The 15,873-nt window shown below is 48.5% G+C and overlaps 5 protein-coding genes across 5 annotated transcripts; 4 read left to right on the top strand and 1 right to left on the bottom strand.

Annotated features, from left to right (window-relative positions):
• Window positions 1-1,534: 1,534 nt before the first annotated feature.
• Window positions 1,535-5,515, top strand: V2V93DRAFT_368413 (glycosyl transferase family 41-domain-containing protein). Its single transcript, XM_066909786.1, has 3 exons — window positions 1,535-1,938; window positions 2,009-2,070; window positions 2,131-5,515. The coding sequence occupies exons 1-3, from the start codon at window positions 1,630-1,632 to the stop codon at window positions 5,210-5,212; spliced, it is 3,453 nt and encodes a 1,150-aa protein (XP_066765974.1). The 5' UTR covers window positions 1,535-1,629; the 3' UTR covers window positions 5,213-5,515.
• On the bottom strand, window positions 5,309-7,729 carry V2V93DRAFT_368415 (beta-lactamase superfamily domain-containing protein). The gene is made up of 3 exons (XM_066909787.1): window positions 7,256-7,729; window positions 6,238-7,183; window positions 5,309-6,177 (listed from the first exon to the last, which is right to left on the bottom strand). Exons 1-3 carry the CDS (start codon window positions 7,399-7,401, stop codon window positions 5,593-5,595), a joined length of 1,677 nt encoding a protein of 558 aa, XP_066765975.1. The 5' UTR covers window positions 7,402-7,729; the 3' UTR covers window positions 5,309-5,592.
• On the top strand, window positions 7,577-9,004 carry V2V93DRAFT_368417 (DNA polymerase delta, subunit 4-domain-containing protein). The gene is made up of 3 exons (XM_066909788.1): window positions 7,577-7,740; window positions 7,798-8,374; window positions 8,442-9,004. The coding sequence occupies exons 2-3, from the start codon at window positions 8,014-8,016 to the stop codon at window positions 8,657-8,659; spliced, it is 579 nt and encodes a 192-aa protein (XP_066765976.1). The 5' UTR covers window positions 7,577-7,740; window positions 7,798-8,013; the 3' UTR covers window positions 8,660-9,004.
• A 73-nt stretch (window positions 9,005-9,077) lies between these two features.
• On the top strand, window positions 9,078-12,632 carry V2V93DRAFT_368419 (PKC1 protein serine/threonine kinase-like protein essential for cell wall remodeling during growth). Its single transcript, XM_066909789.1, has 3 exons — window positions 9,078-9,474; window positions 9,551-9,835; window positions 9,898-12,632. The coding sequence occupies exons 1-3, from the start codon at window positions 9,222-9,224 to the stop codon at window positions 12,531-12,533; spliced, it is 3,174 nt and encodes a 1,057-aa protein (XP_066765977.1). The 5' UTR covers window positions 9,078-9,221; the 3' UTR covers window positions 12,534-12,632.
• Window positions 12,633-13,631: 999 nt separating this feature from the next.
• On the top strand, window positions 13,632-14,807 carry V2V93DRAFT_318447 (uncharacterized protein; the record flags this gene model as incomplete). Its single annotated transcript, XM_066907254.1, has 1 exon — window positions 13,632-14,807. A coding segment is annotated over one exon (1,176 nt), but the record flags the coding sequence as incomplete, so codon positions are not given.
• Window positions 14,808-15,873: the final 1,066 nt, after the last annotated feature.

Below are 15,873 nucleotides of genomic sequence, written 5' to 3' on the forward strand. Positions count from 1 at the left end.
GAACCCTGTACAGCAGCATATTCCAATAAAGCACTTGTATCGGAAGTTTACTAGTGAATTGCTATTGCTTCACCTAGCTGTCTAGACTCATATTGTATTTTTATGAAGAAATAAAAGAGAATGTCACTAAATTATATTTTCGATAAGTATGCTAGTCGTTGAATACAAGCACACCGATGAGCAAGAATGCAGTTAACTATTAATTGGTTTCCCTTATTTTCGAGTACCCCGACAGAAATCTCCATGAACAAAACCAGTTGTTGAATTAAATTGTCGCTCTTGCTTAAAAAAAAACATGCTGCTGTTAGTAAGCGTAGCAGAGACACAGAAGAGACCTCAGGTATGGCAATAGTATTGATTCGTGAAATCGGTATTATTAAAAGAATAAGTTCAAAAAATATTACAAGATCGACAACGTTCGTATGACAAACGGTACATCCGACGTCCGGTTACACCGATTTCATAAAGAAAAGTAGCCATACTCTTCCCATTTACTAACCAACGAATCATTTGTCGAGCTGACGAAAATATCTTGATGAAATGAGGCAATATGTCTATATATTCAATCGGAATGCCCAAATGATCAGAAGGGGAGCGCACATATGAACCGATAATCCTCGAGGCGGTACCGGTTAATTCAGTGATAATCTTTTCATTTCGACATGATTTTACAGTTAATAGGTTTTAGCTTTCTTTTAGTTGTCTGCGCTCTTTCGTTTGCTAAGTTTGGGTACTCATCGAGAGCAGAAACCAGCATGTAAAGTAATCGTGGACTTTTAGAGTAAGAACCGCTCTCCTGGTACGGAGACGTCAGCAAAGAGCCGGGTCGCATCTATTAACATAACCAAGCCGAATCTTCTTCCTTGATTGTGAACATACAGATTTCAACAAAAACCATAAAGAACAGGCGGCACGTTTCTTATTGACAGAAGGGTAAAAACAGAGATTTAGATATAGGGCGCGATTGGCTGCTTTTATTACTTCGGTACAGATTAAGTAATTTGACAGGTTTCAGAAGTACAAACTGGGTCACCGTAGGCCTAAAAAGAAGCAAAACTTGCGGTCATCGTAAACGACCAATTAACACAGGCGTAAAATCGGCTCTTTTCACTGCCTCCAATTCGTTTTTTATATTGCTTCTCGCTTCTTTCAGAGACCCAGGATTCGATTCGGGTCCCGTTTGTGTGCGAATATATTTGGATCACGTGCCGCGGCGCAGCTATGACGTCGATAGTTAATAGAATGAAATTTTATTACTGGCAAATGTGCTTGCGCGTCCAGTGTTTCGAAGTCCTAGCCATATCTTGTAAATTGTGCAGTAGATAAATCAAATTCTTCTAATCATGCAGTGACAAAGCCAAGTTCCACTAGTCGTCTGATTGGCAAATTGAACAGCGCAGCGTTAGTCTTTTGCGTTTCGCTTTTTCGCGATGACGCAGGTACCGACAAGGGTTGGGGTGTGATTTGCGATGAGTGCGGACCGACTTTGGTCACTTTTTTGATTCTTTCTAACGGTTGATCTTTTCTTTACTCCTTTCTGCTTTCTCTCTGTCTCATCGGGTGTTTTTTCTCGCTCTCACCCTTTCACTCCTTTTTTTTTTCGGTAACAGGTGTGGCGGTTGCAAGGTGATGGCGTACGCTTCGGATACTTGCCGCTCACCGGCGCCCGACATCGACAAGCGACTTCAACAGCAGACTTCTTTGCGCTCGCTTCTGGCTGCAGCCCATGAAGCCTACGCCAGCTACCCTCAGACGACATCTCGTGACGATCTATGGCGTGCGCTCAGATTGCTTGATGAGCATACTGCGCGTTTAGTCGAGGACGGACAGGTGTCGCCTGTGATTAGAGATGGGCGACAGTTGCAGTATATTCCTGCTGCTGCTGCTTCTACTGCTGCTGTTCTTGAGGCGTGGCTGCTTGGTGGATGCATAGCTTACGTGTGTTCTTGGTTTTTATTTTGTGTGCTGAGTGAGTGAGTGTGTGCAGTGCTGATTTGCTTATTTTTAGTCTCTTGGAGATATGAACCGAGCTATTGAATGGAACGTGCGCATCTTGCGAGTCGACCGCTGGTAAGTCCTGTGCGTTCTTTTTTCTCGTACATTACAATTGCGACTGACATTATGTTCTAGCTATGTGGAAGCAATGTCGAATCTCGCGGCAGCCTTTCGCGCCCAGCGACGCGATGCCGACGCCGAGGCTTGGTGGACCAGGGCCGTCCATCTTCGACCGGCATACTGGGACGCCGCCGACCATCTATTCTCACTCTTATGTGCCCAGAAACGCTATTCCGATGCTGCAAGCGTGCTAAACTACGTTGAACAGAATGCGACATCTTCTTCGTCCCCCAGTGCAGACTTTGCGCGATACCTCGCCATTGTTCACGCAAAGGGTACCCTTCTCTACGCGCTCGATGATCACCTGTCTGCCGCGCAGGCTTTCTCGCGTGTACTGGCTCACGCCGCCTCAGGGCACCCTCTTGCCGAAAATTCCAGCGAGCAGTCACTACTGCAGCTCGTTGACCATATTCGTTCAGCGCTGCAGGCTCGCTACGGTGCGCGCTTGCTGCTGACGCCGCAGGAGGCGCAGGCGTGCTTGAATGACGTCTTTGGCGGCGAGTTGCCCGGACTGCGCGCTATTGCTAATTCTCAGCATCGTCAGGCTGTCGCGCAGACGACGGCCAATACTTTACTTACGCTTGCCAAGATCCTGCAGGACGCTATCGCTGCCGGGAGTAGCGGCGCAACCGGAGGCGGAGACAGAGCGGCAGTTAATTCAAAGAGCAGCGAGCTTGACGCAGCAGAGAATGTCGGCGCGTCAAGCACAAAGACAGAAAAGACCGCAACTGTAGCGACGCTCGTACGTATAATGGGCCGCATGCCGACGCCACATGACGTTTTACCAATGTATTATCTCTCGCTTGCGCTGCACGCCTCGCCGAGCACGGCTAACAATATCGGTATCTTGCTCGCCAGTCTCGCACCGGCGCTGCCGGTCCCATACGAGCATATGCTTGCGTTAGAGTATTACCGCTACGGTCTCTCGCTCGATTCGCGTCATCCGCATCTGTATACAAATCTCGGATCACTTCTTAAAGACCAGGGACGACTGGCGGATGCGGTGGGCATGTACGAGAGTGCGGTCGCGTGCGATCCGAATTTTGACATTGCGCTAGCGAACCTGGCTAATGCCGTGAAAGATCAAGGTAGGATAGGCGACGCGATAAAGTACTACCGTCGCGCTGTGGCTGCTAATCCGCACTTCGATGAGGCCGCCTGCGGTTTAGCTAATGCGCTAGGCTCGGTGTGCGGTTGGATTGGTCGCGGATGCGCCGGGATCGAGAACTGTGGTGTTGACTCCGAGGGCTCGATTGTGACACATAAATGCCCCGGGTGGATCTCGCGCATTCTTGAAATTGTGGACGGACAGCTACGAAATTTATTGGCGTGGGGTTCTGGGGTCGTTGCGAATGAGTACGCGTTCATTGCCGGAGAAATTGCAATGGCGTGCGGGTATTCTTCGACTGGTGATATACGAATGAGGCCGTGGCTTGAAGAGCTTGAGCGGATAAAATCGAGCTGTGGTTCGGATGAAGGTGCGAAGATTGTCGAGCTGCTCGAGACTGCTGCACGACATGCGCGCTGGCGATCCTATCGGGATCGTTATATTGACAAGTCTGGCGAACCGGCTGAATATCATCGTCCACTGTTGCCGAGTTCTCTGTCGTTACCGCCGGCGCCGACTGTGCTGCCTTTCCACACTTTTACAATTCCGTTTGATGCCGTCCAAGTTCGCGAGGTTTGCCGACGCACCGCATTACGTGTGTCGGTTTCGGCTCATCGATATTCCTGGTTACCGGCAGAAGTATACCCGCCCCCGGCGCCGCCGACGGAGTACCTGAAAATCGGCTACGTGTCCTCGGATTTCAATAATCATCCACTCTCACATCTAATGCAAAGCGTATTTGGTATGCATCGCGAGAGCTCGAAGTCCGAGTTCCCGGTATATGGAATTTGCTACGCTACTACAACCTCTGACAATTCGGTATATCGGCAGAAAATCGAGCGCGAGGCTCATAAATTTGTAGATGTCTCAGGATGGAGCACTCAGGCTATTGTCGAGCGTATTGTCGCGGACGGAGTGCACGTCCTCGTCAATCTCAACGGATTCACTCGAGGGGCGCGAAACGAGATTTTTGCTTGTCGACCAGCGCCGTTGAGTATTTCCTTTATGGGATTTGCCGGCAGTTTAGGTGCCGAATGGTCTGATTACATTCTGGCTGATGAAGCCACTGTGCCTAAGAATGCTATGAGGCAACTTGATGTTGAAAGGAATCAAGGTCGGATTTTGCGGCATCATCAAGTTGAAAATGAAGATGAATGGGTTTATTTCGAGGATGTTGTCTTTTGCAAGCACTCGTTCTTTTGCTGCGATCACCGGCAATCGGCACCCGACGCTTCTCCACTGAATGATCTTAAGATTACAGATACAGCAGCACGATGGCAGGCTGAACTCGTGTCGCGGCAAAAGATGCGCGAAGAGCTTTTTGCTACCTTACCCGCCGACACAATCATTCTCGCCAATTTCAACCAGCTTTACAAAATTGATCCGGGAACATTCCTTATATGGCTGCGCATCCTTACTCGATTACCGAATGCCGTGCTATGGCTTCTCAAGTTTCCGGGATTGGGCACGGTAAATCTTCACGACTTTGCGAATCGCTGGGCGGGTTCTGATGTCGCTAGTCGGATACTCTTTACTGATGTAGCGGGAAAGGAGGCCCATCTTATGCGGAGCCGGGTGCCTGATCTTGTACTAGATACGCCGGAATGCAATGCGCATACGACGGCAACTGACGTTGTCTGGGCCGGAACTCCGATTTTAACATTCCCGCGAAACGAGCACAAAATGTGTAGTCGAATCGCGGCCTCGGTTATAATCTCAGCAGTGGCGATAGAGCAAGATGTAAACAAGCTAATTACTAATTCCGAGAAAGAATACGAAGATGCCGCTGTGGCGTTATGTTCTGATAGTGCTGAATTGTATGAATTGAGAAAACGACTGTTTTTGAATAGGGAAAAAGCGGCGGTATTCGATACCCCACGCTGGACTAGAGATTTAGAAAAAGCATATTGGATCATGTGGCAACAATGGGTTGATAAAGGAGGCGCTGTCACTGTCGACGAGGATCCAGATCGGAATATATATTTGTGATTTGTTTATATATTTGTAAATAGTGTATGTATGTCACTTGGTTTGTATTATTTTAGGTGTATCTTGAATTTTGGTTTTGAAATTTTTTTGGTAATCGGGACTATTTCTTTGGTTCGTTTGTTCTATTGGAGAGAATCTGTTGGCTTGATTTTTTAATTTAGTGCTCGGGGGGTGGGGGGGGGGTTTATTTTCATGGTATATACTTTATTATGTGATTTGAGATTTTTAGCTATATAGACTGTTGAATTCTATTATAGCCTTTTGACAGCTTGAAAACACCAGATAATAAAGAATAAAAAACACCAAGCAAAAACTCCCCTTCAAAAATGAAATCCAGCTCATATTTAGCAGGTAAAAACGTACTATATAGGTCTATTATCTCACCAAATAACCGTATCCCGACCTTCGACGGCCCGCATAGGACCAACACTCTCAACTTTAGCCCGAGCATAGATATACACATTCTCGCTCCCACTGCCACTCTCCGAATCGTCCTTCTCTATCGCGAGGCGCGCGCCTCGCGACGAATTCTCGTCATCCGCGACACCACGGTAAGGAACTACTACTGTACGCCCAAATTCGGCACCCCAGACGGCGTTCGCAAGACCCTTTTTCGCACCGGCTTCGTGAATCCGCTGTTTGGGCTCCAGGAAGTGCTCGTCGCTAAGCACGAATGTGCCCCAGTGTACGCCTACCAGTCTGCGAGCTCCGATATCAGTCATTATTTGGACAGCCTCTTCGGGGTTACAATGTAGCGGACGCAAATGAAAACGAGGCTCGTAAGCGCCGATGGGGACGAGTGCAAGTTCACAACCTGTGCCGTAGACTTTTTGGATCGAGGCAAAGATGTCGGGCGAATAGCCTGTATCGCCGCAATGAAAGACTACGGGCTTGGAGTGGTGGAGGATCATGAATGAGCACCAGAGCGAGGCGTTGGCATCAAAGAAGTGTCGACCAGACCAGTGCTATTTGAGGAGATTAGTTTTTGTTTCGTTATAAGAGAAAAATAAAACAATGATAGATACCATTGCAGGCGTACAGGCAATTTCCCATCCGTCCATGTCCTTGTCGGCAATTGGCGGCAGCGATATGCGATCCCACCATTTCATTTCCACTACTTTGAAAATGCCCCTCCGTGCAAGGAATGGTCGCACTCCAAGTCCAACCACCCACAGAGCCGAATTTCCAATCTTGCGAATCGTCTCGTCTTCGAAATGGTCCGGATGGTTATGTGACACCAGCACGAAATCCGCTGGTGGAAGACTGTCGAGGGAGCATGGCGATGGGACGATACGTTTGGGACCAATGTAAGCTGAGATCAGGTGGTTGCCAAAAACGGGATCGGTGAGGAAGTTGATACCGTTGCACTGGACAAACATGCAGGACTGGCCGATCCAGGTGACTGTCAGTCGTTCTGCGCAAGGCGGTACTTCTGCAGTAAGCGAACGCAGACCAGGTTGTTGGTGCGGACGGGCCGGGGGAGACAAGTGGTCATCTGAGCTAATGCTGCTGTTGTTGTCGTCTTCGTGTCTTGGTGATGCGTGCTGGTTAGAGACGGCGGTCCATGACTGAGTTAGTGGACTGTCGAGCGCGATATTCGTCGATGAGCCCGTATCTGATGAGTAATAGATTGCTGAAGTCGCAAGACTCGCACTGCCTCCGTCGCCACTATGAGACGCGTTGCCTCCATCTGAGTCCTCACTTGCAAGGCTACCGGGTTGTTTCTGCACAGGCTGCTCAAAAAGGACCTCGTAGTCGGGTGTAAATGTCGGTAGCATTGTCTCGCGCTCGGCAATACTTCGCGGCACACCAGCACGCGGATACCACGGTCGGTAATTTATAAGCTCGACGATGCGCCAAAAAAAGAAATCAAACATGCCTTGCTCACGGTACTCTCGAAACGGGTTTGCAAACCTTCCGGCAATTATTAGCACGCCAAATTGTTTCTCTGGTGCCGCATGCTCCTCCAGTCTATGAATCATTGCAGTTAGTTCTCAGATTTTTGAATACTGAATTGACTGGACTTTAGTATGGGAATCTTACGCCTCGAGATCGCCACTCTCTGTCGCCTTCTCGGCTCGTATTCGACGTTGACGGATCTCATATAAACGTGCACCAATTAGAAGACTGTTGTAAGTTGTATAGACCGAGAGTATGCCTATCGTGATCTTTGCTTTGATGCCCAGCATATTGTGAATTCTGTACTCGATATCTACTCGAAGTTCACTTTCTAAGTTGGGATACGTGTTCAATCAAGAGGCAAAATTATCCAGAAAGACTCAAAACTCGTATGTACTTCAACGAAGAATCGACACTTGGAGTCAAGCTATTCAAATTAATCACAATACGTTTTAAAAAATCTGTGGAGCCTGATAACCGCGGCGCAGCAGGTAAACTTGAGCAGTTACAGAAAAGTTCCCCAAAGTTGAGAGGAAGATCGACTAGGCTTTTTCAAACTTTTTGAAATTGATTTTTGAACAGCCAATTTAACGTTGCTGCTTGCTTAGAATTGGGATTTTTTGTAAAGTGTAGGTTTTCAAATAATTTACTCATATTGAATCTCAATTGTTTAACTTGTCATACAGTCTCCTCATCTATTAATCTAATCGGTTTTATAGAACTGATTAATAGTCTCAAACAGTAGTTGTTGGCACTGGTCAACACCAACCCCTTAAAACTATACATTTTTTGATATTATTTGTATACCCTAAACGGCCTAGCGCAAGTAATCACGTCCGGTGTTCTCCTCTCTCTAAGTTGCATTATATTGAGCTGATTGAGAATTTTAAAAGCGGTACGATATGCCACCGAAGAAAAAGTCTACAGCAGGGCGGAGCAAGAGTATTGGTACTCCAAAACAGGCGCGATTGACGGATAGTTTCCGTCATACAAAGAAGTCGCCATCGGTAGGCTCGCCTGCGCAGAAAGAGGCATCAAGTGGGAAAGAGAGTGTCGAGGATATTACCACTGTTTCATCTGCCGAATTACCAATTGATCATGTGGATTTATTGCCAAAAGTGAAGCAGGCAGAGAAAGAGAAGGAGAGTGCTATTACTGAGGAGAAGGTCGAAGTAGAGGAGCCGGCAGAGAGATTGGATTACAATGATCCTGCATATTCTACATTTCTCGATAAGTTGCTAGAAAATGAAATTGCGGAACCGAGTATGTTGAGTTTTTTTTGACGTTGGAGTTTATTTTTGATTAGAGAATTAACACAAGTGCACTCTAGTTCATCAGGAAGGCGTGTCGACGGTGATCAAGATTCTCAAAAAGTTTGACTCAACTGCAACATACGGTCCCTCATACGGTATGACGCGGCTACAGCGGTGGAATCGAGCAGAAAAGCTTGGATTTGAGCCGCCACCAGAAGTATACAAGATTCTGGTAAGCCAGGAAGGGCGTGAAGAGGAAGAATTGAGAGAAGGGTATTTGCATGGTCAGATATAGCGCTCGATCTTCTAACAGCGTTTGGATTTTGGTCTTGATTCGATCTGTTCTCATTTGGGTGGAGTTTTCTTTTAATTTTTATTACTTGGTTATATTTATTTCGAGGTCGCCGTAGTAGAGTTGAGTATTTACATGCATGAAAGTTCATGACTCGAACGCCGATTTATATACGAACAGTACGTAAATATCAACTAAATATCGCCTGTCCAATTTCACCCATACCAGCACGCTATTCTTCTCGTATATCAAGTCCGCAGTTTGCGCCAAATGCGTAAGCACAGACATCTTCAAAGATAAAAATAGCATGACTGTAAAGATCGTCTAATCTTACTGTAGTTGGGAAGCAAGGCGCGCGTGAAGGGGGCGGAGACCAGTCTGAACCGGAGGCCGAGTCTGAACCTCGGAACAGAACTGCCGGTTGCAACCAACCACATCAAACAACTCCGTTCCCGCCAGATCGCTCTTTCAAAGAAAAACATAGCGACCTTCTATATCACTCTCTGTGTCCTTCTTGTTCATCATCCCCCTTCCCAAGCAGAACATAGTTTTGACTAAAGACATCATGGCGGGCAAGCGCCAGCCGTCTTCGAGCGCGCCGGCCGTGATTGATGATATCTACCGCAAGATCGAGCGTGAGCGGTCGCTGATCACGGGCGCGACTGCGATGCGTAACAACACCTCAAACGCAGATGTCAAGAGTCGATGCGACTCCAACATCCGCGAGTCAAGAAAGAACATTGAATATTTGGAGAAGACGCTGAAGGAGCTTCAAAGTCAACGGAATCCTAAGCAGAGAGTTAATTACACGGAACTTGGTACAGTGGGCCTCTTATTCATTCTACATCAAGTCTTGGCCGAGTGTTCTGACTAACCTCATGTTTTTCCACACAGATTTAATTAAATATGATTCTCCCTATCTTGGTCCACGGATTCAGCTTATGTTACAACAGCTTGAGTTTAAACTGTCTGTCGAGAGTCAGTACAGCGAAGGCACAGAGAAGCTAGTCCGACTCTATCAACTTGATGGCGACCGTCGCAACAAACTGCACGCTGAGAATCAGCGACAGGCCGAGAATCAACGGCAAGAATCACATGAAAAAATATCGCTGCTAAACAAAGCTTTAAAACGATATCAAGATATGCACATAGTTTTGGACGATGATGACGACGCGGAAGGTATGTTTATTATCATGCCTCTGGCTCAATGGTATTATGTAGACTAACAAGCGCTGTGCTAGACAACACAAGCCTTAACTCTCCGAATTTTAGACGCCCGCTCTCTGGCCGTCTACGCATCACAATTCTGGCCGTCGAAAATGTTGATCATGCTGCGACCATTCGCGGACGCGCCCCTGAGACGACTGTGCTAATCAAAGTCGAGGACCCGATTAAGGTGCGCACTCGTCCATCGCGTAATGATAGATGGAACGAAACATTTGATTTAGAGGTCGACAAAGCCAACGAGGCTGAGATCACGGTTTACGATAAGTCTGGCGATCATAATGTGCCTATTGGAATTATGTGGATGCGGCTGTCGGATATTGCTGAAGAATTGCGTCGTAAAAAGACCGAGGCAGAGTTAGCTGCAAGCGGATGGGTCGCAGCCGACCAGACGCGAGATGTCGCAGCGGGCGCCACGAGTGGCATGCGACAGTTGCAGACTGCAGTCTCTGGTAACTCACTGGCCTCGACGCACCCAGCGACAACGCAGTCGGTTTCTCCTGTTAATGAGCAAGGGCTGTATATAGACGAGTGGTTTGTGCTTGAGCCAACGGGTCGCATCCGTATCCGAGTTTCATTTACACGCCACAATCAACTGAAGCGTACGATGGAGCATCCGCTTGGCAGAGGCGGTCTGGGACGCCAAGGTGCTATTCGGCAGCGCAAGGAAGAAGTGCATGAAATGTACGGTCACAAATTTGTACAACAGCAATTTTATAACGTTATGCGCTGCGCGTTCTGTGGAGAGTTTCTCAAATATTCCTCTGGTTACCAGTGTGAGGATTGCAAGTATACCTGCCATAAGAAGTGCTATGCTAAGGTCGTCACCAAATGTATTTCGAAATCGAGCTCAGACACCGATCCAGAAGAAGAGAAGATCAATCATCGCATCCCACATCGCTTTGAGCCAATGACAAATATGGGCGCAAACTGGTGCTGCCATTGCGGCTACATTCTGCCGCTTGGCAAGCGCACAGCAAGAAAATGCAAAGAATGTGGACTCACTTGCCACGCCGACTGTGTACACCTTGTACCAGACTTTTGCGGAATGTCGATGGAGACTGCGAACAAGATTTTGCAGGCTATGAAGGACCAACAGACTGCGAAGCCGCAGCAGAAACTGCTTCCGACTCCATCGTCGTCATTACCATCATCTATTGTTTCGACGCCGTCTGCTAATGAGACACGGACAAAATTCATTCCAAATACTACCGACCGGCGCACAGATACGACGACGACATCGCCGTATGCTCCAAGAACTTCTTCGATTGACATGACACCGACCACTTCAGCAGTAGGCAAACCGCAACAGCAGCAACAGCAGCAAGATGGGATGTCTCCAAGGCAGCCTCAGCCGGCTGCTCAACAGGGTAGACAGAGCGTCGATCCGCGAGCGAACGAAACCCCCCCCAGTCGTGCTGGTTATACTGCAGAGGAAGAATCTGCCATTCGTCAGCAGCAAGCAGCGAGACGAACGATGGGTAGTGCGGCAGGAAGTGTTGTGAAGCGCATACCTGTGCCGGCAAATCCACAGAAAGGACTGCCGCGGTCTGCATTTGAGCAGCAGGCGGCGGCGCAGGCACAACAGATTCTTCCCCAGCGACAGCAGCAGCAAATACAGCCTCAGCAGCAGCAAGCTGCTCCTAGACGTAAGATTGGATTAGATGATTTCAACTTTTTGGCTGTGCTGGGTAAAGGAAATTTCGGCAAGGTGATGCTTGCGGAAGCCAAGATGAGCAAGAGCCTGTATGCAATTAAAGTGTTGAAGAAGGAGTATATTTTAGAGACTGATGGTGTCGAGAGTACGCGGTCAGAGAAGCGCGTGTTTCTGATTGCCAATCGTGAGAGGCATCCGTTTTTGTTGAACTTGCATTCGTGTTTCCAAACGGAGACGCGGGTGTATTTTGTAATGGACTATATCAGCGGTGGAGATTTGATGTGGCATATTCAAAAGGAGCAGTTCAGTGCAGCCCGGGCCCAGTTTTACGCTGCTGAAGTGTGTCTGGGACTGATGTACTTCCACCAGTCTGGCGTGATTTACCGTGATTTAAAGCTGGATAATATTTTGCTGACGCTGGACGGCCATGTCAAGATTGCCGATTACGGTTTGTGTAAGGAGAATATGGAATACGGTAACACCACCAGCACTTTTTGTGGCACCCCCGAACTGATGGCCCCAGAGATTATTGAGGGCCACCGGTATGGACGTGCAGTGGACTGGTGGGCGTTTGGCGTGTTAATTTACCAGATGATTCTCGGTCAGAGTCCGTTCCGGGGAGACGACGAACAGGAGATCTTTGGTGCGATTCTCAGTGATGAGCCGCTATATCCGATTAACATGGCGCGTCACAGTGTGTCTATTCTACAGGCGCTCCTGACGAGGGATCCGAGCAAGCGGCTGGGATCAGGGCCGAACGACGCGCGCGACGTGATGGCGCATCCATACTTTGCCAATATCAATTGGGATGAGATTTACCACAGGCGAGTGCCGCCTCCATATATTCCAAAGATCGACAGTCCCACAGACACGCGTAATTTCGACCAGGAGTTTACGGCTGAGGTTCCTGTCCTGACGCCGGTAACTACGGTGCTGACTAAGGCTGACCAGGAGCAGTTCCGCGGGTTTTCGTACTTGAACAGCGATGCGCTGTGAGAAAGAATGAAGGGAGAATGAAGGAAGATTTAGTGAAGGAAGAATGAGTGAAGGAAGAATGAGTGAAGGAAGAATGAGTGAAGGAAGAATGAGTGAAGGAAGAATGATAGAAAGAAGGCCTAATTAATGATTGAATGAATGATGCATAGCGCAATTCAGGGCCCAGCCAGATAAGCGAGCGAGCAAATAGTGGTACCGCCGACGGCATCTGCCTATTTGTGCACCGCGGCTCGACTACTGCGCGTTTCCAGGCGGAGGAATACGAAGACGAGCGCCGTGCGCCGTGCGCCGCTGGAGCATAAACAACAGGGCTGCTGCACCACTTTCGTAAGCGTACTCATGATAGTTTGTAATATAAAAGTAGAAGTTACATAATAAGCTCTCGCGAGGCGGCTAAGCGCGTCCGGCAAGTGCCATCGAGGTAAACGCACAGCTCTCTCTACGAAGACCCCGGTCCTCTTCTCATCGCGCACAGCTCAGCTCTAATTGTTCTGCCGATCCCCGTGTCGGAATGCCGCCGGATCGCATAGAGCAGCCCCGCGAGCAGTTTGCGAGGGTACGTACCTTCTTGCCTTGTCCGCGCTCTGATTCTCCAAAGTGTACTAATAGGTCGTCGTCGTCCAGGTCCTCGAAAATCTAGGCGCTCTCGACCGCTCCGCAGAGCTCGACTATGTCCTCGTCACAGTGCCTCGCACCGAGCACAGTGTTGTTGACGATTCTGCAAAGGTGGGCCAGCTGCAGATCGTCAGCTCGAAGGCTCTCGAATCGCACATCGACCAGCTGGTGCCAAAACAGTGTTCCGACCTATTGTTGCAAGTCGTCCGCTCATCGGACGCGGTTGCGAAGATGGCACCATCAACCGAAAACAACACCGCAGACTGGGATCCGCAGACATATCCAGAGTCCGCCGCGCTGTCTGAGCAACCGCCAGCTCCGCGGCATCTGTCGGCATCTCTATCATCCACCCACATCCGCTCGCCAAAACCGCTCCCGACCGCAGCTGTTACTGGTCGCTCTCCCACTCAATCCACACCATCATCCATCACGACACCTCTAGGAGGTCCATCAAGCAGTACATGCAATACTGCCACATTTGGCGAAGAAGAATTCCTTTCAAAAGCCCAGCGGGCTCGCCCTCCACCTGTATACATTCGCTCGACAGATGAGATCCCTGAGCCGATTCTCTCAACCCAGACGGATCTGCCAGGGTACTACCCCCTTGCCATCTCGGACTCTGATGCCGTGACGCAGTTTTTTGAGGCCAAATTCCGGGAACTACAGCAGCTCGTGTGCAAGATCGTTGCCAAGGCATGGATTAAAGTCATTGAGCCAAAGAAGCAGAGTAATCATCCTTACAACAAGGGTGAGGAATATAAACCTGATTGGTGGCCAAATAATGCGCGACACCGCGAGCCTGATCATTTGATGAAACCTGAGCGGTTATTGCTTCTTGTCTCAATGCTACGTTCTCGAAGAGTAGATCTCAAGCAGCTGCGCTCGGCAACGCTCGAATGCGCGTTAAACATACCGAAAAACAAAATGGAGCTGCTCGAAGAGATTTACTACGTTGCAGATATGGAGGAGCAGCATCAGCGCAACCCATGTTCTACTACTGAGGCGTTAATAATCTGGACAATTGCTCTCGAGAAGCCATCAAAGAGCGTGCAAGCGGCTGCGGCGGCTGCCGTGGAAGCGTCCAGTCGGTCTCTCAACACGATTGCGAACCGCATGCCGAAATTGTCACCAGCCATTGCGATAAAGCGAGAGCTTGAGACTGACGGTGTTGCTAAAAGTGAGGAGCTGCCAAGTCGGAGAATACGGCTTGAGGAGGCGGCGCCGCCGGAGCCGGCACCATTTGCCTCCACAGAGCCCCAAGTACATCTGCAGCTACAGCAGCAACAGCAGCAGCAATATATTCCTGTAGTAATGCAGCATAATATGCATCCCAGCACGGTTCTGGAAAGTCAGTCACAATATCTCTCGTATAATCATGCGATATTGACAAGCGCGTCCGAGCAGTCACCCACGACAGCTACAGCTGATGCACTAGACATCTTCACGCCACGAGACCGCGCGATTGAGGACGTGAACCAGCTACTTTATACCGCTCCGCGAAGTACAGCTACAAGCGCGGGTTCAACGCCGCCGTACTTAAATCCTAATGCAAGAAGGTACACGACGGGCTCTATCCATGACTCCATTGCCCTGCAGACGGCAAATGTGCAAGGCATGCTTTTGTCTGCGGAAAATGTATCTCTGTACGCATTTGCGCCTCATCCTCCTGCTCCACAACCGTTGCATGTGCATCTGCATCTTCAGCAGCAGCAGCAGCAGCAGCAGCAGCAGCAACAACTTCAGCATCATATGGAGGCCGTAGAGCAGCACGGGCGGAGAGAGCGAATGAGATCTATGCAAGATATTCTACCAAGATCCGTGCTGTCACAGTCCTATCACGAGTTTGACAACGACATGGCTAACGAAAAAGATCGGTCTCAGCACCACCACCAGGCACTCATGATGCAACATGATGCCTCGTTGATGGCTGCCGATCTAGACGCGCAATACACGACGCAGTACGTGTATGACGGGGATGGTGAGAATTCGTCAGCGGGAGTAACGGAGTCGTTTGAAACGGCGATAGTGGACATGGATATCGGACTTGCCTGAGAGCTGTTCATCTGTGTTTCTATCTGCGCTGCTGATTCTCAGTGGCTCTAGTCAGTGTACTTTATGCTTTGTATATTATACTTTGTATACAAAAATGGAGCAGGGTGTTAAGAAATGAGCTAAACTATAAATTATACATTATTTGGGATCTGCTTTAGTTTGTTTTGCTCTTGTTTGTCCAAGTTTGGCCTAGACGTTTGTATTTAATTGTTTGGATGGGATTCTTGTGCTGCTCATTATCGGATCTTAATTTTTGTGCTTTTTCTTGTTGTTCTTCGACCGGCATTCCAGCCACGTCTGTGTTTGTTATCGTGTTCACTGGTGTTTTATTTAATGTGTTAATTACATGAATATTAGCTGGATAATTATATTGTTTTTATTTATCTAATGCTACGTGGTGGTCTAAAGGACGCGCGCAATCCGCGGGTGCGCGTGACTTTGTGGGGAAGTCTAAAACCCAGCCCCGCAATCTAAACAAAACCGCGACATGATCGGCGAGCCTCCTTTTTTTTGTTTGTATATTCAGTCAGAGTTTGTTGGGACACTTGAGGATAGTCTTGTATCTGTTTTACGTTGCTGCTTCTACTCAAAGGACAGGCTGTTGTGTGTGTCAAAGATTTCTCTGGTTCGAAATATCAATCATTCACAAATCTCACTCGTTTGCCCACTAGCA

The sequence above is a fragment of the Kockiozyma suomiensis genome, assembly GCF_038497685.1.
Source record: "Kockiozyma suomiensis strain NRRL Y-17356 unplaced genomic scaffold V2V93scaffold_6, whole genome shotgun sequence".
NCBI classification, from domain to species: Eukaryota; Fungi; Ascomycota; class Lipomycetes; order Lipomycetales; family Lipomycetaceae; genus Kockiozyma; species Kockiozyma suomiensis.

Excerpts from the sequence above, each read along its gene's own strand:
- V2V93DRAFT_368413 (XM_066909786.1), top strand. The coding sequence starts at position 1,630 with ATGGCGTACGCTTCGGATACTTGCCGCTCACCGGCGCCCGACATCGAC. Across the intron at positions 1,939-2,008 it reads TTGGTGGATGCATAGCTTAC|TCTCTTGGAGATATGAACCG; the intron begins GTGTGTTCTTGG and ends GCTTATTTTTAG. Across the intron at positions 2,071-2,130 it reads ATCTTGCGAGTCGACCGCTG|CTATGTGGAAGCAATGTCGA; the intron begins GTAAGTCCTGTG and ends ATTATGTTCTAG.
- V2V93DRAFT_368415 (XM_066909787.1), bottom strand. The coding sequence starts at position 7,401 with ATGCTGGGCATCAAAGCAAAGATCACGATAGGCATACTCTCGGTCTAT. Across the intron at positions 7,184-7,255 it reads GAGAGTGGCGATCTCGAGGC|ACTGGAGGAGCATGCGGCAC; the intron begins GTAAGATTCCCA and ends AATGATTCATAG. Across the intron at positions 6,178-6,237 it reads TTGCCTGTACGCCTGCAATG|CACTGGTCTGGTCGACACTT; the intron begins GTATCTATCATT and ends CTCCTCAAATAG.
- V2V93DRAFT_368417 (XM_066909788.1), top strand. The coding sequence starts at position 8,014 with ATGCCACCGAAGAAAAAGTCTACAGCAGGGCGGAGCAAGAGTATTGGT. Across the intron at positions 8,375-8,441 it reads AAATGAAATTGCGGAACCGA|TTCATCAGGAAGGCGTGTCG; the intron begins GTATGTTGAGTT and ends AGTGCACTCTAG.
- V2V93DRAFT_368419 (XM_066909789.1), top strand. The coding sequence starts at position 9,222 with ATGGCGGGCAAGCGCCAGCCGTCTTCGAGCGCGCCGGCCGTGATTGAT. Across the intron at positions 9,475-9,550 it reads AGTTAATTACACGGAACTTG|ATTTAATTAAATATGATTCT; the intron begins GTACAGTGGGCC and ends TTTTCCACACAG. Across the intron at positions 9,836-9,897 it reads CGATGATGACGACGCGGAAG|ACAACACAAGCCTTAACTCT; the intron begins GTATGTTTATTA and ends GCGCTGTGCTAG.